General features: G+C 36.7%; 1 protein-coding gene and 1 long non-coding RNA gene across 2 annotated transcripts in view; both read right to left on the reverse strand.

The window, feature by feature from the left end:
- Positions 1-2,391: 2,391 nt before the first annotated feature.
- LOC140164399 (uncharacterized) lies at positions 2,392-5,276 on the reverse strand. Its single transcript, XR_011860522.1, has 2 exons — positions 4,333-5,276; positions 2,392-4,067 (listed from the first exon to the last, which is right to left on the reverse strand). It is a non-coding gene; the product is annotated as an uncharacterized lncRNA (long non-coding RNA).
- Positions 5,277-8,258: 2,982 nt separating this feature from the next.
- The window catches only part of LOC140164401 (uncharacterized), a 74,046-nt gene continuing 60,924 nt past the window's right edge, over positions 8,259-21,380 (reverse strand). The window contains exons 43-56 of the mRNA XM_072187678.1: positions 20,288-20,431; positions 19,392-19,646; positions 18,317-18,429; positions 17,717-17,936; positions 16,572-16,673; positions 16,319-16,446; positions 15,466-15,615; positions 14,501-14,858; positions 13,148-13,347; positions 12,262-12,423; positions 11,627-11,754; positions 10,885-11,168; positions 10,595-10,661; positions 8,259-10,054 (exon numbers count right to left, since the gene is read on the reverse strand). Coding sequence (XP_072043779.1) covers positions 9,277-10,054; positions 10,595-10,661; positions 10,885-11,168; positions 11,627-11,754; positions 12,262-12,423; positions 13,148-13,347; positions 14,501-14,858; positions 15,466-15,615; positions 16,319-16,446; positions 16,572-16,673; positions 17,717-17,936; positions 18,317-18,429; positions 19,392-19,646; positions 20,288-20,431 — 3,089 coding nt within the window. The 3' untranslated portion in view covers positions 8,259-9,276. The remainder of the gene's footprint in view (positions 10,055-10,594; positions 10,662-10,884; positions 11,169-11,626; positions 11,755-12,261; positions 12,424-13,147; positions 13,348-14,500; positions 14,859-15,465; positions 15,616-16,318; positions 16,447-16,571; positions 16,674-17,716; positions 17,937-18,316; positions 18,430-19,391; positions 19,647-20,287; positions 20,432-21,380) is intronic.

A 21,380-nucleotide genomic window follows, 5' to 3' on the forward strand; every position in this document is an offset into this window, starting at 1 on the left:
TGATGGTACACTCAACTCATGAGCACAAGGTGGCTTGGTCAACATGATGTATTGTGTCCTTGGGCATAAAACTCTATCCCACTCCACCCAGATGTAAAATGGGGAGCTGTTAGGGGCTAGTTATACCAGTGCTGTTATTGTTGCCTGCAGCCAAATGGTGTAATATATCCTAGTGGCAATGGAATCAATGTAAAGTGCTTTGATATCTGGTAAATTAGGGATCAAAGGCAATATAAATGCTTAAATTCAGTTTATTTGTTTTTGTTTTGTTTTTTGGTTTTTTTAGGGGGGAAAACCTGTCAGATCTCTCTAGAACTTTGTCTTTAATGTACACAGAAGAGATGTAATTTTAATATTGTGTCTTTTTTAACTGAGGTTTTATTAAAACCAAAATGTTAACATGTGAAACATGTTATTTTATGTTTACGTATTGTCCTATTATTTTCATTTGTGTGAGAATTTTTAATTGTGATGGCTTTGTTCAATATTGCATCATTGATATTTTATGGTATAGTTGATTTCATGTTGCCACAATTTAGGTCTGTTTATGTGTAGGTATGTGGTTAAGGAATGCCACAGCTTCAAGATAGTTGCTATCTCTTTGGATGCACCATTGGGTTTCATATTGTCACAGCCTTTTAAAGGGGTGTAACCCAATTGACAGCCTCATCCCTCACTGCACTTCACTGCATTAACATGCAGATTTTGGTATTGGGGTGAGGAAAGCTTGTATTTTGTTCATAACTCCAGTATAATTTGAGTCCTAAATTATGTTGTTTCATTTAATAGGCAATATGAACAACAAAAAGGTGTTTGGTGGTATACCAACCAGGAAGTCATGTGATACACCTTTTATCTTAGTCTCCGAACAAATTGAGCAATATAACTCAAAACCGGGAATAATATTTGGGTGATGGGCTTCAATGTGAGGTAAAAAACAGCATGTGTTAGTACAATTAGACAACACACCTTTAAGTGGCAGTATATACACAACCAGATTCCTATTTCTGCAGACCCCAGAGGTATACTGCTGCCCGGCTACTTAGTGTGGCTACTCTGGAGTTAGTGCAGCACCAGTGTGTATACTGTATGTGTAATTCTGATGTGTGTACTATAGAGTACCCACACAGGTACTGTAGACTACCAATGAAGTAGATGCACAGCAGTGTACCTCTGGGGTGGCAGTACTAAGAATCTGGTAGTATATATTCATAGTTTGATGTTTTCCATGTGTGGTTTACTGTTGTGACAAACACAGCAAACTGTAGGAATTTTCTACTGTGTCAAAAGTGAGCTATTCCAGTTGACATCCATACACCCCTTATGGAAGACATGACCATAATCTCCCAAGGGGCGTAAACTTTAGATGGAGTCACCCATTTAGGTAAGCCCATTTGAAATTCACACTCCTTGTGTGGAAGATTAGGGTCATGTCTTCCATAGGTGTATACATTTCAACTGCATAACATGATTCTGTCTGATTGGAAAATACCAGGTAACAATACAAATTCCACTCAAGATTTGAGGTCCATGTATTATATCTGAACTAACTATATATTATTCTTGATGAAGAAAGCATGGAAACTGTTACCCAGCACAATCATTGGTGACAATAAATCCTATCATTACCCAAGGTTTGAGGTTAGGATTTGTATTCCAATTCCATAACTGAATGTACATGTGTTACTTTATCTGATTGATGCAAGAAGATTAAATGAAACCCAACACATACAAATGACTCCGTACACCGGACGATCTTACCGTTTCCGATGTTGATTAAGATACTTCTTGCATCGATCCCGAAAAAAAAAAAAAACCAATAGTCATTTAGTCTCACATGAATGAATAAATAACAACACCCTGCCCCCCCGATCCCGCGGTGGAATCACCTTTTCGGTGACGTAAAACCAGATAATCAGTCCTTATCCAACTTGGGCTCCCCTACTCGGACTTTTTCCGCATCTCGGGATCAATGCAAGAAGTATCTTATCAACATCGGAAAGGTAGGATCACTCCGGTTTGGAGTCTACAAAACATTTCTGTTTTGGACTATTATATATCATCAGATCATAATCTCATACCTAATTATAGAGCTCTGGGCGCTTAAGTCTGTCATTTTCAGGGGTACCGGGTGCGCTTATTAAACCACTAAATTTGGGATTATGAAAAATACAGTCTATTTGAGTCATAATTATGATAATCCTAAGCCAGAAAGTATGTAATTTTGTTTAAACTTTTAACCAAAAATATAAGTTTACATGTATGTTGAAAACGGGGCACTTAGACAGGTAAGTTGAAACATTTTGCAGGAAGGGAGAAGGATGCTAATTTGGTAAAATATGTTAATATTGGATCTGGATGAAGAAAAAAGATAATGGATTCACAAAGGCATCGTATATTGATATTTTTATTAAGAAACAATTGGATTAAAATAGATGCATTTCAACTATGTGACATAACCTCATTTTGTGTTATTTGTGTAGTCTTAAACAGAAAATGGTACATTATTTAAATGCCCATTCAGTGATTCCAGCGAAAGTGTAAAAAAATTTGCATAAATTGTTAAATATATGAAGGATAACTCATTAAAATGAAACATGGCTAAAAACGAGGAAAAACAGCACTATAAAGTCCCATTCAAATTCATGAAGCTGGTTTGTCTACTTCACTTCAGTAGAGAAATTACAGATTCATCAGGGATCTGAGAGTTCCTCTTTTCAGCTGATTTCCTCTTTTTTTGTTGCCAAAATTTACACATTTTCTTTTATTTTCAGCCCAATGAGCCCATTTACGCTGTTTTTTCAGCGTTTTTTTTTGTTGTACTTTTCCTCTGTTTTAATCTGTGGCCTTTCACACCCCTGATTCATGTAAAATATCTTATTTTGTCTTTAATACATGGTGTATGGCTCAACCACTAGCAGGCTTTGTTAAACAAAGGTGCCAAAATCCGAATTTTATAATGATTTTTATGATCATCAGGATGAGCAGATCACTGAATAGGTCTTTAATGTACCATTTAGAAACGTTTACAATTCGTCGGTCGCAACATATAGTGGCGTAGAGTGATATTTGCCGTTTCACATAGTGACCTAAAGGTTTACAGCTAGCTTTATCCTCTGATATTTATTCCTTTTTAACAATTAAAGATGCATTTTAATTTGAACCTACAATTTCAAATGGAATCACACCACTGAGAGATAACAGTGGGGGAGTATTGACCCGTTATTAGTAACATATCCTTCAGACACGTTTTTCTCGGAAACATATTTTGTCTTCCACGTACGCCACTCTGTGTTGTGAGCGACAAATTATTCCTACTTACTCTACAATGGTATGAAACTTTTCACTCAATATATTACCCAGCAAACAAAATGTTTTAATTGTCGGTATAAACAAGGTTAAAAATGTTTTCATAACATGTTCAAAAGTTGTCACTAAACATTATAACAATGATAATTTTATTCACTTGGTGATTAAAGAATGATTAAGGGACAGTGCACTAACACTTGTTGGGGGCCTGATGTAAAAAGGGAGGCCTCAAAAGTTTTCACCCTCCTAAGGGTGGCCTGAAAAAAAAGGTCCACACATTTTCCTGGGAAAGTTGAGTTTATATGCTTTTCTATGGGGTTGACCCATAATTTTCATGTCAAAAAGGGGGGCCCTGACATTTTTCAGATCTGAAAAGGGGGGGCCCGAAAAATTTTCATGATGAAATTTTTTTGCATCAGGCCCCACCGTAACAAGTGTTTGTGAACGGCCCCTAAGTGAAACAAACCTTTTTGAGAAAAGAAAACATGCATTTGCTGGGTTATTGTGCAGAATCATATTTAAACATGGTTACATAAAAAAGTTGGTAATTCCCAATTAATATAAAGGATAAACTGTGTAATGTAATGTACAAGTCCCTACAAGTCCTTACCTCAAATATACTAGGTATTGAATGAAATTGATGTACGTTAAAAAGGAGGCTAACATTTCGGGTAAAAATTCTATAGAACATTGGAAACATATTGGAAATATATTTTAAAAAATACAGTAGTACTTTTGGGCTAATCACTGCCGCTACCCTTAAGGTCCGTATGCGCAAAAGAGTTAGACTGGGTCTAAAGTTAGACCTGGTCTAAGTGGAATTTACTTCTGTCAGAAATGGGAATTTAATCACATTTTCTGCATAAAATGACAAGTAAATTTTAACGATTCAAGTGTAAAGTTCAACAACAAATCAAAATAATTCATCTTGGAATACTGGAAAATATATTTTTTGGTGAAACTGAATTCCACTTAGACCTGATCTAACTTTACTCTCGGTCTATCCCTTTTGTGCATATGGACCCAAGAGATTAGAGTTTAGGGTTAAGATCAGGGTTAGGGTTAGGATTCAACTTCTAACTGTGAGGTAGCTCAAGGTTGTGGGTTCAAATCCCCACAGCATCAAAGTGTTGTGCACTTAGGCAAGGCTCTTCACTCCTATTGCCTCTCCCTACCCAGGTGTTCAAATGGGTACTGACTTAAAACAATACGGGGAAGGTAACAGACTCGCTGTGGAGGAGGTGTAGCGATCTCCCCACATCAACAGTAACTTTGAAAGACAGATTTTCCTATGGGATTTTCTAAATTTTGCAATCGATGGGGGCACGTGTCCCCCCCCCCCCACCCGTGCCCCGATGATGCTACGCCACTGCGCCAGTGTGTTGGTATTCATTCATACTTTGCCAAACAGTTATTTAATTATATCTGGCACCAAAATTAAACTATGTATACATAATACATTTTTATGTAGGTTCTGAGTGCATAATTATGATCCCTGCCAATATATTTTGCATAATTCCGTTAAAAATCGTAAGACTAACGAAAGTTGATTCGAAGTTTCCAATCATTCTTCTTATCACTTTTTTATTTAGATCAAAACTTAAATTATTTTCATTAAAATGTCAATTATCTGAAAATGTAGATGGAAATAATCCAACATTTAAACTCTCAAAATGTCAGCAATGTTCTGCTGGTGATTTCTGCAGTTTGCGTCAGTTGTAGGGGTAGATAATGTAGTCAATAATGAAAGAAGTTCCTGGTGCTTACTAAAATGCAAATTTCTTTTCATTTTAATAAAAACAAACTTTTCTCAATCTGTTGCAAAATGTCTGTAAAGATGATTTGAAGCATGAACCCTGGTTTGACATGGTCTTACATCCAATAGGTAATAATAAGCTACAATGTATAATAATAAAATACAGTAAAATAATGATGAAAACACTTGCCTCCATAGGCGTAGATCCGGTCCGGGGAATGGGGGGGATAAATCCCCCCAATATTTTGCCAGGGGAGGATGCTCCATACAATCATCCCCCCGAATGTTGACGCCTGAATATGGGTTTCTGACCAAATTAACCTCATATTTGCCCATTTTAGCTCCAAAATTGCAAATTTTCGCGCGCATTTATTCCACTTTTGCACCATATTTCATCAGTTTAGCTTCAAAGTAGCAAAATGTACCATAAACTTATTCTGTCGCTAAAAAGGTGCTGGATTTCAAAAAAAAATTCGAAACTTCAAGAATATTTTTCAACTCACCCCTCAAAAAGAAATCTACGCCACTGCTTGCCTCTTAACTCGACAACAAATATATGACTGAAACTTAAAATCAACTTTCATTAGCCTAATGTAATATAAATTTGACTGTTAGAATTCATTGAATTGGTTTTCTTTATGAGAAAGATGCTTATATTTGTAATTTTATATTGAAAAACAAAGCCTACTACACTACAATCTTAGGTTTAGGCCCCTATACCTTCATACTTTACTACAGGGTATCCCAAAAAAAGAGAACCCTCGTTGCACCCTCTTTTTCTCCTATTTTTGAAAAGTTGATCAAATATATTGTGGTATGTAAAGAAACATTTAATCGTTAGCTTTAAAAACTAAAACAATTATTTCAATCAGCTCATAACTTTTGAAGATATACTCTTTTAAAGAAATGTACCCGTTTTTCACTCTGTCCACGGAGGTTTGGCTACTTCAAGATTGAAAAGGATTAACGTACCATGCATGAGAATCAATTATTCCTCAATGATAACTTTTTAAAATAACTTTATTTAGGGAATGGGCTTTACCGATGGGTTTATGGGCAATGGATTTTGTAAAGTGTTATTAATTTCTGGGTAACATGGATGCAGAATGGGACTTCTTTTGCTATACTTGCAATTACTTATTTTTTCTTGGTTATTTATGCCTTTTTGTTTTATTATGTTTCTTACTTTGTTGTTTCTTGCTTTCTTTTTATTTACAACATATGTAATTTCTCTTTTTAGGATAAAAGGTAGCCCTGAAAAGGGATGTTTGGTATGTCTTTAGTTCTTCTGAAGTAAATTTACTGTGCTGCTCTGCCCTCTACCTGGTTGCCGCCTTGGCGAATACAGGTTTCAGCCCTGGTCCTCATTGCATCAATTGCGTTGCGTACCATATTTGTGCGCAGGATACCTGTGAATGCAGCAGTAATACGGTTGCGAAGATCTTGGATTTTGGCACAAAGGAAGAAATCAAGTGGTGTGAGGTCTGGTGATCTTGCAGGCCACTCCACAGCATGACCCATCCCAACCACTCTGTTTGCTATCCGTGGACAAATGAAAAACTGGTAATTTTCTTTTAAAAGGCATATCTTAAAAAGTTGTGAGCCGATTGAAATAATAATGTTTTGGTTTATTAAAGCTAACGATTAAAGGTTTCTTTACATACCAACATATATTTGATCAACTTTTCAGAAATAGGAGAAAAAGAGGGCGCAATGATAAACAAATCCCCATTCCCCAAGTTTAATAATAGGCATAATAGTGAAAACTTGTCAACGAATGGCTTTAATTTTGCCTTAATTTCACCAATTTTCGGCTTTTTCAAACTTAAATTGTACACAGTTATAATACCAAAATAAACTCCTCAAAAAAAGGTTTGGAAACTTTCCAAAACGGCTATATATCAGAAATATTTTAAATCTATTTCCGTATTTCATATCAATACAAACATTGTTCTTTCCTGTCAAAAATGACACAACAAATTTGAGACCATAACTTATTCCATGGTTGAGTAACTGTCTTTCAAAGACAAGGAGGTCTCAAACCAAACGTGTCAAATCTGTCATTGTCTGCGCCATTTGCACCAGTATACATGAGTTAAGGAATATCACACTTTCATTCAAACAATCGCCACTTACCTAAAATCAGTAACGAGTAGAGAGCCCATACGCGTACACAACAGCATTGTATCTCCTTCTCATGCTTCTTATTAACCTGGCCACACACTCCTGAGTGATGGCATTCCACTCTTTAAGCAAGATCTGTCTTAAACCAGCCAAGGTGGTTTGATCTGTCGCTCTAGTGCGCACAACCCGAACAAGTTGGTCCCAGAGATGTTCTATAAGATTTAAGTTCGGGCTATTAGCTGGCCACTCCATTCGTTGAATTGCTTCTTCTTGCAGGAAGTCATTTACAACTCTTGCTCTGTGTGGTCGAGCATTATCATCCTGTAGAGCACCTTTCGGTCCAAGGTTTTGCAAAAACGGGACTGCGACTGGTTATAGGATGTCATCTCGATATTTGATTGCATTGAGATTTGCATTGACTACAACCAGTCTGATCTTTCATGTCATCGATATTCCTCTTGACATTGACATCTCCGGTCTGACGAAACTTGGCTTTTAGCGTAGAGATCATACTGAGTTACCAAAAGTTGCCTCAACTTGATTCACTGGAGGTATCACTAGTGGAAAATTCAAAATGAGAATTGTTTCAAAACGATGAGAATTGGACAAAAGTATGAGAATTTAAAATTTTCTCATTCATATAAAATTTTCTCATCCAAATGAATGAGAAATATTAATTACCGTGTCAACAACCTGTCACAAGTGGTTAATTTTCTCATTTAAAACAATGTAACAGGTGGTTGACACGTTAATTGGTATTTCTCATTCATTTGAATGAGAAATTTTTACATGAATGAGAAAAATTTAAATTCTCATACTTTTGTCCAATTTTCATCGTTTTGAAAGAATTCTCATTTTGAATTTTCCACTAGTGTATGCTAGCCTTAAGCTGACCAATAGCTCGAGCCTTATCCAGATCTGATAATCGGACCATGGTTGATTAGAACTTTCTTGCAAATGACCACTAGAAGTGACCAGCAAGAGAGATTGACTTGCGTTGATCCATTTCGATCCAGAACTGTTAATCCCATCCTAGCATTTTCCATTCAAAATGATATACTCCAAACAATTTTTCATTCATTCTTTTATTCATGCATTAACCCATTCATTCATTCATTCATTTATTCATTGATGAGATGAGCGCAGACAATGGTCAGTTTGGCACATTTGCTTTGAGACCTCTCTGTCTAAGTCTTTACTCTTTCAAAGAAAGTTACTCAGTCGTGGAATATGTTATCGTTACAAATGAGGTGTCATTTTTGACAGACAACAATGTTTTCACTGATATGAAACAATATGGAGATAGATTTCAGAAAGTTCTGATATACGGCCGTTTTTGAAAGTTGCCAAACTGTTTTGAGGAGTCTAGTCCACCAAATGGCTTCAATTGGGCTTTCATTTTGCAAAGGGTTCTCACTTCTGAGGGGGCACATCTCAGCTCTCAGACACCCCATGCGTCGTGCATGACTTGCCCCCCACCCCTACACATACACTTTCATAATCGCTCCGCCGCCGCTGCATATCTGTATATTATTCGATACAGCAGTATTGATTATTCTGGCACTTAGATTAATATCTATGACCAATTTTAAAAGGGCATTTCGTGATCCACAGCATCATCCCCCACTTTTCTCAAAAAAGTTGAGATTTTTATATCACTGGAAACCTCTGGCTACATAATGTTTATATACAAAATATTTCTTGCAGATTACTTCGTTTAGCAAAGATATCAAGAAATTTGAATTTCGTTCTGGTATACCAGACTACAACACCAAATTACAACACATTGTCTATGGAACAATGTAATACACATAATCATGATAATCATGCATAACTCGCAAACGCAAAATCGGAATCAACTGAAATTTTGGGAATAAGCTTTTTTCGTGGATATAAAAAGAGGATGCTATCACGAAATACTCCTTTAAGTGAAATCCCGTTTTTGCCTTGGTTCCTTTCCGAGTAAATAACTTCCCGTATTAGATATGAATAGTATGTTAAACTCCTATTCTGTAGAATACAAAACTTAATATGAACCCGCCGAATCTGACTTAAATGTACATAATATACATTGAACCAGTTATCATTTAGAAGTACCCATGACGAAAACCACGGTTGTTAGTTCCTGAATCGGCTCCAAGGATAGGCTCCTCTTCATCTCTTACGTCACTGTTTGAGCCGCCACCATTAGATCTCCTACCATCACCGGAATTACCGTCCAAACCAGCACCGTTTTGTGTCTCTTCATCTCCATGCATTTCGGTATTGTTCATTTGATTGTCTTGTTCATCATTCGCGTCAAAATTGATATCATCCTGTTGATCTTCTCTTCGTCCCAAACGAATCCGCTCAACTTCCGACAGCGGAATTGTGTTCGGAGCAAAAGAAGATCGTCGCATGTCTGGCTTAGTAGGTTGTGAGCGACTGTTGTCGCGTGTGTCGTCGCGCGCAGATGTTACCCGTTTCGTATCGGATGAAAACGTTTTGGAACGTAAACTAATGAATTTGCTACCCACACGTGCTGACCAATATCGACGAGCCTCTGGACGACGTATTACGTACACCATAAAAATGAAGTAGCCTTTCATGCTATTGAGTAGGCAAAAGAGCAGTTGGAATATAAACGTCGCAGCTCGAATCAAAGTCAAATACCCAACAGACCACGTGAGACCCAAAAGCAACAAAAATATCGCGGCATTCTTCAGTCTCGTTGATGTTTTCGATCGCTTTGCACGACCTACTTTACCCGGAGTAGGTTTTGAGAGTTTGATCATGATGAGAACGTAGATGATGATGTTGAATATCAGCATAATGGTGATGGGACCTATGACAGAGGCCAAAAGAGGAACTGATTCCAGAAAACATCTGCAAGTGAAACAGAACAAACATTGCGTTGTCGATCATTTCAACATTATAACATATCGGGTTGATTCAAAATGTTCGGTACTTTATATCAAAAATTTTGGCCCTTGTATGTGAAAGCACTTGCTTTGTCATAAATATCAGCCTGTTCAAAATTCGAGACCATATGAAGTCTGGAAATTTGAAATTTTGATTACCTTAAAAGATTTTTAGTGTTCAAGTTGTAAACTAGGACTATTCCAAACTGATGATCAAAATCTAGGGGAATGTTGATAAGTAACTGAAAAATTTAATTCCAATATTGAAATAAATTCTACTTTTTTGAAGCATCGCAATTAAGCCACAACCCAAAATTGATTTTCTACATTGTATATATTTATTGTAGTGATCGCAGATAGCATACAACTTATAAACCGTCCGCATCCCTGTATATTATTCTGACTTCAGGGAGTGACAGTGCAAAGCAGTTTTTACATATGAATCTATTGTTTGCATTATGCTGAAATCATGACAACGTGACATTATTACTATTAGTCAACTTACGCATCACGTCTCGCATAGTTTTCTCTGGTAACACCGGCTGTAATTCCAACTACCAACAGTGGGCCACCTGTGTACCAATTATTTCAAACGTTTTAATATGTAATAGTACAGTGATTCGTTAGGTTAATATCATCATATGATATGTAACATTTTTCATGAATACATTGCACAAGTTGTGTTTTAATTTGGTGTGTATAAGATATCTTTAAAAGTATGAGACAAAGCCATAGAGAATTACTTGGAGAAGGCACTGTTTATATATAGTATTTACTTATTCACTATTTTCTTACCCAAAACAAACAGAAGGGCCTTTCGCATAAAATTCTGAATATATACGTTGAACACCTTGACAAAGAGCAGGTACATATTGACTGCTTCAACTACCGTCCACGCAAGCGTAGATAACAGGAAGAAATGAACCAAACCAGCAAGAATACTACACGGAATCACTCCTAATTCGGCCACATTTCTCGTAGTGTCCATCGCAATCATAATCACTGTTGTGATGTACAGACCAATTAATGAAGAACAAAGACCTAGAAGAATTTTATTAGGCAGTTTTGCCCGCTGTTTTCTGAAAGAGTGAAAAAGAAGAAGCAATTATATTAATAGCTATTATTTAAGAGTCGAGTGTCTCACAAATTATCCGAACGCTAGAAAGGAAACTTGACAGGGTTAGTTTTTCTTTCGTGAACAAGTTCAAGAGTGAAGATATTACGGCGACAATCCCGAGTTCACTTATGTGCGATTTGGCGTCACCGCCAACGCGAACGTAATCTCTTGCAGCTCTCTATTGCAAACTATTATATTGTAACCAACCATGCTTTCAGAAAACAATATGTCATACACACGGTTAGGGCATTGGAAAGCGAGGATTTTGCTTTTGGAAACGCTTTAATTTTTCTTGTTGTTCCCATAAAGATAATTAACCCAGGTTGGCATGCTACTTGCCTGATAAGTTCATTGACTGTTGTGTTGTTTTATACCACCCTCTTTCAAACACTGTTTATATAAATCCAGATATTTGCTTACTTGTCAGGAGCGTATGTGAATACTGTGATGGTCAACCCAAGAATGGAAAGACCACATCCAATGTAACTCATAAATCGTAGAATATCATCCTGAACGGCAGTCAATCTAGTGTCGGGTCCATAGATATCCTGAAATGATGAAGATCTTATAACATGTATAATGCAACTGCCGGATCACTCACTCGAACAATGTTATGCATTAAACAACGTTATGTCAATATTAAAGCTTTATTGCGCCAGAGACTGAGATGTATAATTGAAGACTGAATTTAAAAAAAAAAAGACTAGTTTGCGTATGACGTCCTGTCAAACAGACCAAAAATTGCTGTACTGCGCAGGTCAGCAACCAATCACGCCGCGTCTTTGCGCTGACGTCAAACGCAAACTAGTCTTTTAAATTCAGTCTTCAATTATACTCGGACGTCTACCGGCCGTTTTGCCGTTGCCACAGATGCATCGGCTAATTTTCCTGTAAATTAGCAGTTTTGTGGTTGGCGGTTTTTTTTCATCCCATTCTGAGTAATATGAGGAAAGTGCCTCGTATATTTGTGACAATAATAAGTTGTCAAAAAGGAGCATAACAAAACTCACAAAATAATGGGTCTTTACATTAAAAACTAAATTACAACTACTAACCATGAGCGTAGCAAAGTTGGTTAGATGATTACATCGGCATTGCACGATGTATTTCTCTGTTCCATTAACGAGTTCACATCCTTCACGAGACCAGTTTCCTCGGCCATTATCTGCTGCGAAGTCCCAAAATACGCACGCTGAGTTGTTGACATGGTCACCATACTGTTTGAATATTAACAACATGATGACGTGTTACAGTCAAAGTAAGATATCTTTAAGTGGAGTATTAAGTTTAAACTAAGATGGGTTAGCGGATTTTGTACGGGACCGACGTTGCTTTTACAATGAACAAATCGCATTTTCGATTAGTTTTAACTGTCCATGTTGCACTAAGCCCATACAAAAATAAATTTTTGTGCGTAGTATATGGTAGGTCTGTAATTTTTGTAATTGTAAAAATGAACATTCCCATGAGAGCCGAGCGGATTTCCTTCCATTATACTGAATACATTTCAATAGAATTTACTGCAACTTTCAAAACTTGGGTTACATTGATTTAAATGTACGCTGCGGCGTCAATATTTAGACAATTGCTACAAACGAGGTGTCAAAATACGCAAAAATAAATTCTGCTTCCAACGCATTTTACAGATTTGTAATACAATCGCTCGTTTTTGAATAATGACCATTATTTAAGGGGGATTAGTTACTTTTTTTCAAATGTTTATGTGTGAATTATGTTCACATATTATGAAGCAATACAATGGAACTCATGAACCCGGGTCATGAACATGATTGTTTCTGAAACTTATTTTGTTTGTTCCAAGTATGTTCATTTTTTGAACACGCACTTCTTGATATACCAGTATCATGCAAGCAATTCATCAATATTTCAAGTTTTAGTTTTAGTTTGAAAATAAATTTGATGACATATTTTGTAACAAACCTCAATGAGTTGATAGGTCGTCGTGACAGGATCCTGAAGATTTGTGAGAGGTTGTGTCCCGAAATTAACGGATACAACTTGAGTATTTATAGTCCGATCGTGATAATTCAGGGTTCTATTTCTTTCTTTCATCATGTGAGGTGCCACGAAAAGCGATGCATCTCGATAAATCGTGACCACTAGTCGTGTAGAATCGTTCCCTTTTGAAGAACAAGTAAACATATTTTGTCAAAATGTTGAACCTGGATTTGCTGATTATATTATGGTGTAAATCAATCGGTGGGTTCCTGACCGTGTTTTGGAACGCGCCCTTATTTCGTGAATATATGTGGTGAAATTCAAGCTGAATTTTATGCTCAGTGGCCAAAAACGACGTTGTGTTTGCACTGAACATGCGTTTGGTTAACTTTTCTGCAAAAACGATCGGATATAAATTTAGCTTAAGTAGAATACTTTTCACGCAGCGAGCAGAATCTTGGACAATTATCCTGTTACTACCACACGGAATAAAGCAATTCTATCGTCGTAATCGGATAGTTGTCCGAGATTCTGCTTTCTGCACCCTTCACTCCTTATAAAAGTTGTGTCACTTGTCTCAACCTATTTTTGAATTGGGTATTCTCTAGCAACCCCTATGGAGGTCGGGAACTACTTGCTGGTAACCCCTGATACATGCAATGATAAAATTAATAACTACGACAAGAAGACAACAACACCTATAAAGATGATGATGGCGATGACTACGGTAAGAAGACGACAGCAACGATGATGATGATGATGATGATGATGATGATGATGATGATGATGATGATGATGACAAAGATCATGTGATAGACGACAATAATGACAGTACTATAGTGGTGGTGTACAGGTTGTCCCTGAAAGAACTGTATCGGCGTAAGCTTAATTGTTTGGGTATTTTTATGGCAGAACTACATAGCCTGCTTTATTTTGAAATTTGACATTTGACCACATCGTTTTTGAAATATAAGAATTTTACGAAACTCCCTCATTTGCCAACCTTTCCACGGATTCAAATATCAATCGATGATCTGTAATCGGAGTGCAAATCGCTGCGCACCACCAGCTCATGAGGTGTCTATTGATAGATATTTGATAGATATTTGACTCCTTGAAACGGATTAAAAATGAGGTAGTTTCGAAAAACTCTTTTATTTCAAAAACGGATCGGTACATTGTCCAAACTCAAAAAGTATGTGATATATTCCTCAACCACGTCAGTTATTTAGTTATGCTTGGTTTATGCCTTAAAATACCCAAAAATCATTTCCCGACGATACAGTTCTTTCAGTTCTGATAAAGGCCCTTAAAATAAAATTTTAAAATTAAAACCTTGTAATGCAGGATGATTTGCTATCGATGCTGGTAGCTGTAATGATGACGCAACAGTGTTCGCGTTAGCTGCTTCTCCTTCTTGAACTGCGATGGTCATGTTAGGCTCAGTAGATAATGTTGGGTTAAAAAACGATAACCCAAACTCTAATCCATCAACAGGTATATCTCGAACTTCCAATCCAAGATTTGGTCTGTTTTGCATGTACATCCCATCGGAGAGGTCCACTGTATCAAGAAAACTTTCTAATGCTATAACTACTCTGTTGGTAGCGCCATGTGACATCTGAGAGTCTGCGAGTGTTTCCGTGTCAAGATCCATAAGATTGTCAACAATTGAAACTACCATATTGGTAATCTAAACAAAACATTTAAAAATGCAGGTAATATCTTAAATACAATCCCATCATGAAATATTCGAGGGGCCCGCCACTAAACTTTTCGACGGCTCAAATGTCGGACTTTACCATGTTCACGGGCCACTTTCAAAATCGAACAGGCCTTGGGCATGTTGGGATTAGGTTTTGTTTGTTTGTTTGTTTTATTTCTTCTTTAACCTGGGACACTCAATCAGTTGAAAACACAATTAATCATCTGTTCTTCCTTGAGGCCCAGGGATCAATACAACATTTACATAACATAATTATTAAGGGTTTTTAAAATACTACATACATTCAAATACACGATAATATTGCAAATTTTGATAAATACAATGCTTACAAAATAAATCAAATTACAATGTGACTTTACAACATGTTTAAAATACTATAGGTATAGTCCATGATGGAATAAAGGGCAAAAACTTTATTCTTACTATATGGATGCAATATTAGTTAACTTCCACTTCGTATGTCGAGTTTATAATATCTATGCAAGTTTTAAACTTTAATTGAGGTATATAGCCTATTCAGAAAATGTAAACAATTAAATTAGCATAAATGTTCACAAATGAATTGTAAGCTTACCATAGCATCAGCCGTGTTTAAATCACTAAGTTTACTTAATATTGTTGCTACGTCATCCAGGCCTTCTGAACTAAACTCCATATCGTCCATTGAGGTTAGCCGCTCAACACGCTCTGTCACAAATGGAGCTACTTCTGGTGTGATGTCGCACTTTAATAATAATTTTTAAGAAATTCAGTTAGGTTGATCTTGGAACAGATACGAATTTATTTTAGTCAATGTTTTTGCTCCTCAGATGTAGTTACTGCAGGAACATTATGAGGAGTCATCGAATGTTGTCGATGATCCGAGTAGACAATAAAAGACAATCATAGGGTGTCAAACCCCTACAAATCAAATCAAATCAATTTCACATCTTATTCCGATTGTATCACCTTGTTGTTGTTAACGTGTGTGGTGTTGCACAACTGCGCCGATGTCGGTGGGGTAAGTGGGTGACTTAAAAAACATCTGGGTACAGACCTGGAGTAGTCCCTCAAGAAAGGCCCCACGAGTGTGTTACAACGACAAGCCACGCCGTAGGCTGACCGGGTGGATTGTCGTGCTAGCGCACTGGGTCCTTTTTGATGGACTACCCAGCACAAGACCAATGATGAGGAAACTCACACTATCACCAAATTGTTCCACTTTAGTAACGTCAGAGATCAAAATAAAACAGTCACTCGTACTTGAGTATAAATTGTGTGCGAGTATTTATGTGATGGTATTTGTTTCTGGGTAGAGAAGTGAGTGTAGGTCATGTCACAGCCATTATGAATGAAATACATTGGCTGCCGCTTCATGTTCGCATCATCATGGAAGACATGATCTTAATCTCCCACATAGTGTGTGTAGATTTCAACTTGTAACGTACCTCTTTTAATTCTTGCAGTTGTTCCATGGGACTACCTGTATCACAATTCAATCTAATGTCTGCACAGCTTAACTGTGGTGATGATATAAAGTCACCCAGACACTCGACTTGTCCTATTGGTTCAGAACCTTGACATAAAATAACAAAGCGTAAGTGTAAGTAAGTGAAGTGAATGGTTAAAAAAATCCAAAGTTGCTTATGGTCATAAAATATATTTTGTCTTGTGGTCTTGTTGGATGATATTTTAACTTACCACAAACACATGTGCCGTTGCTATAGATGACGTCATTGACTCTTCCGGAAGGAAAAACGAGGAACCCATATTCCGTTACGCATTCCAAGCGTTCACATATAGCTATGACAAAAATAATAAATCAATATTACTGAAGAAAGTCACAAGTAACTATAAAATGAAATCTATACATTAAATTAAAATAATTAGTAAAAAAACAGATCAAAACATGCTTTATTACTAGAGTTCTCATATCAAATCCAAACACACACAATAAGCGGTGACTGGCTGGTTGCTTCTTCTTGACTGAGCTGTGTCCAGTACTAGCATTGCTGTCTTCGCTGTAGTGTTGCCAATCAACAGGCATCACTACATACAGCTGATACAGCAAGTGCTAGTACTGGATACAGCTCTGTCAAGAAAAGCAACCAGCAAGTAAGGTTGCGAAACGTCAGTACTAATCGTGAGTACTTGGATTTGATATAAGAACTCTAATAATAATTTAGAAAATCCTGAGGAATCTCTTCAATGAGATCAAAACATGCTAATTGACCAGGTATTAAAGAATAGGAGGCAACCTTAACAGTGGCGTACCGTGGCCGCCCCAACCCCGGGGGGCTGAAGAAGAAACAATTTTGCCGCCCCTTCCTTAACAGCCCGAAAAGGTTGACCCAATTTTTTCACGGTCGTTTGAAAAAGTGAAAACAATTTTATGCTTTGTCAATTTTTTGCGCCCTTTTTTATTTGCTAATTCGTTTTGCCGCCCCCTTCGTTTTTGCCGCCCCTGTTTTTGCCGCCCCTTTTTCTTCCGCCGCCCCTTCGTTGTTGCCGCCCCCTACTTTGACCCCCAAAAAAAATACGCGCATGCTTAAGGGTGAAAATGACAAAACAATCGTCGATACGAAAGATAACACATTAGTATAGCGCAAAAGCAGAGATGAGGTACGCACACGCGAGCACCCCCGCATGCACACACATACACCTACAAACACCCGACTCGCGTGTGTCTAAGTTATAGTTTAGGACGGTGAAGTATCTCGTCAAGAACTGATATTCTTAATATGACTAGAAATAATAAATCATTGAAAAGAAATACGTACAATACAAATTGTGTAAAAAAACAAAAATGACAAGAACATTGACAAAGTAAACACGTTAGTTCTTACCAGTACTTTCAACAATAATGGAATCATCATCAAGAAACCCAGCAGAATTTCTGCCAATATCTACTAATGCAGAATGCAACATATCCCGAGCTTCAAGTTCACGAGTTGTTTCAGAGGTGAATATATTCATATTTGCTATAACACTGCCAGATGACAGGCGCTTAATTTGGACCATTGGCGGAGAATCTATACCAGGAAAATTCTGGAGTTCTGGTTCAACCTACATGATAACAGTACAGTCACAATACATCAAAACAGATCGTAATAATCAGAAAGTATCATATGAATTGCTCAATTTGTGGCTAAATTTAGAATAGTACCATGGTAAATTTATATTGCATAAGTGAAGTCATACTAGCAACTCTGACCGGACATCTGGCACCTCCCTCAACACTTAGACTAAAAAGGTACGTATATATATGCTACTTTATAAGTTGAGCTTGAGTGCTTTTTAAGTACGAGATAATAAAGAAGTATACTTAAAAGTATGCTTCTTTTATTATCTCGTTTAGCCAGATGGTAATGATGGTGAAGATGATGGACGATGATGATTTGATTGGATGGAAGTATATACTTTAGAAAATTTAGAACATCACTCACAAAACGTTGAATTTGCTTCACAACGAGCTTGAAATAGTCCGACTGCGAATCAGCTAGGCTTTCATTGTATGCCAACGTTGGGAATCTTGCTGAAGTTGGAAATGTAGATACGCCTGAAGAAATATAACGTTTGTCATGATTTAAAATGTATCTTAATTTTTTGTTTTAAGGGGGAATAATACCCTGATTTTCATCAGTACCCTCTTCTTTTTTCTTGCAAATTTATGAAGTACATAAATATGTTCATCACCTCATGTCCTGCACTTATAAAATATATCTACATACAAAGTGCTTTTTTAAAACCATTTTAGTAAGTCATTTTAGCCCTATATATATTTTGTTTACTGTATCCTAGTAACTCAGATGCTTGTTTCATAACAAACCATAATTTATTCTATTCAACATGTTCAAGTAGGGTACATGAATAGAATACATTAAATCCTTTGTTAAGTTAAGCTTACGGAAAACTACCCAATATGGTGGTATAGGTGACAAGAAATACAATTTTTTTCAACATTGCTGTAGTATGGTTGTGGTAACCTGTTACCTGTGGCTTAATTAAGTTTCAGTGAAATAATGTCGCAAGTTAAAAATACAAAATATAGCTCAACATTGAAAATAGAAGCATTTTAACCAGTTCCTTTTTGATAGTTGTGGAGCACCAAGTTCATGAAGTCATAAAAGAAATCAGGAACCACTTATTCCCATTTTACATATCAACTTTACTTCCCTAATGTGTTAGCAACACATACCCAAAATTTTAACGAAATCCGTTGATAGTAAGCTTTCCAAAACGAAGTGAATTTAAATCATCAGTGATGTACCACCTTTTGGCTTCTACTTTTAAAAGCATGTAAGCTACGTTGATACCGATGCCACCAATAAAACGAGAAGATTTGCCCCTTCATTTTGCATACCACTTTGTCCAATTTTTTTTTGTAATTTCTTCACAAAATGCAAAAAATGCAAAACAAATCAATGGGTGTAGTACCCCCTTAATGTTACAAATTTATATCGGAATTTGGATAAAGTGCCAATAACCTTAGTTAAATAATCATATTGAAATTATCCATACCTTCTGTTCGCACTGCTGCTACACTCGTACTTTCAGTCTCACCATTAACACCTTCCGCTTCACAGAAATAGTACCCTTGGTCTGACGGCGTAGCCATAGATATCCGGAGTCTATTCTGATTCTGTGCATCTATGATTGGGACGCTATCATGATACCATGTTACGCTGGCGGCGTTATCAAATTCACAGCTTAGAGTAACAGAGTTATACACTTGAACATCATGGGATGTCGGGTGCTCAACTACTTCTAGAACACCTACAAAAACACAAAGTATCATAAAGTATCTGTTTGCTAATTTCATTTACAAAACCCTTAATATAATTCTTAATCATCCGTGCTAATAAAACTTGTTCCTGGTGCCATAATGCACTATGCAAGTGCATCGTAACATTAAGATCATCTTGCCCAGATGTGTTTGAATAATACTTGACCACAAAGTAATGGAAGAAGATGCAAGATATATTCTACAATCGTATTTATTTTAGTACCCGCAATTTCAATTCGAATACAACTACTATTTTGTACGAGTTGTGTAAACTGTACATTCTAATAGATTGAGGTGGCTCAATCGTTATGTCGCTATACTAAAGTGTATTGGCGCTTGAGGATTCGAGTTCAAGCCCCGATGTAGTCCCTGTTCGAGAATTATTGAGCTAACTTGGAATTCCATTGGGCAATGATCTGATTATTTTCATGATTGCCGTAAGAGAAATCGGAGAGCTGATCCTGAATGCGAAGGTTTATTGTGGTATACATAGTATGTACGCATCTTAGCTGTAAATGGTTAATATAGTTTGTCATGTGCCACGTGGTCAGCGAATTCCTTTAAAGTGTGCCGAGGCTTGTGGGTTTTGCGTAGTGCAATATAAATCACAGCGCTTCTTTTTAATACAAACCTGCTGGTAATTCCTCTATGTCGCAGTTATTTCCAATAAACCCTTGTACGCATGTGCATCTATATCCTGATCCTGGTGGCTCTGATACTAGGTTACATTCACCTCTATTAGCACAGGGTTGCTCATCACATGGATCCGAGGGTTCTTAACAATGTAGAAAAAAGTGTAGAAAAAATAGGATTAGAAAGACACTGGTTTTAATTATATATCTCTAGATCCCAATATCACATTGTTACCATTGCAATTAATAATCATCGTGTTCTTATATTTCGAGCTTTAAATGTTGCATATTGGGTATAACATATCAAAATATTGTTCATATTTCTGACTGATCTTCGTCTTCCCGAGCTTTTTTATGAAGGGTCTTATACTAGGCTTATATACCACGAAAGCTCGATTATGTCTAGTGTAATTCGTTCTGCATCCTTACACCTTAAATGATAAAACTAGAATTGGTTCCATATTTTTCTATGCCCTATGCATCCCACGAACTTCATAATGGGGACAAAATTTAAACTTTGTTCTGTCATGTAATACCTCAAATAATGATCTTCTCATCCCATGGAATTTAAAAAAGTCAATTGTCATATTGTAATAGGATGCCTAGTTAAGGAGTTATAGAGTAAAGTAGGTCAAATGTCAATATCTCATGCACATAGGTCGATTTTCTACACCAATCCAATCGTAACTTGTCTCAATGCACTCCTTTAGGCAAACGATATAGGAAAATAAATTGTTTGAAAACTGCATTACCTCAAAATTGGATGAACTCATGAGTCAAAGATGCATGTACATCTATAGGTCGTTGATTGTATTAACTTTGAAGGGGAACATGACAATATGAATTGCACCAAATTTGAGAATGAAGTATATGTTTGAGATTTCTTATGAAATTTGAGATCAGTTTCGACGATATCGGACCATTTTTTAAATTTGACCTCTGTGCATGCATTTTTTGACATATGACCTATTCGATATTATAACCCCTGAACTAAGCACCGTAGAACAATATGACCATTTTAGAGGAACAATTTGAATTACATTACAACATGACAAGACCATTTTTGAGTTTTGGCCCCGTCATGACCGTCGA

Source organism: Amphiura filiformis, chromosome 11, assembly GCF_039555335.1.
Source record: "Amphiura filiformis chromosome 11, Afil_fr2py, whole genome shotgun sequence".
Taxonomy (NCBI): domain Eukaryota; kingdom Metazoa; phylum Echinodermata; class Ophiuroidea; order Amphilepidida; family Amphiuridae; genus Amphiura; species Amphiura filiformis.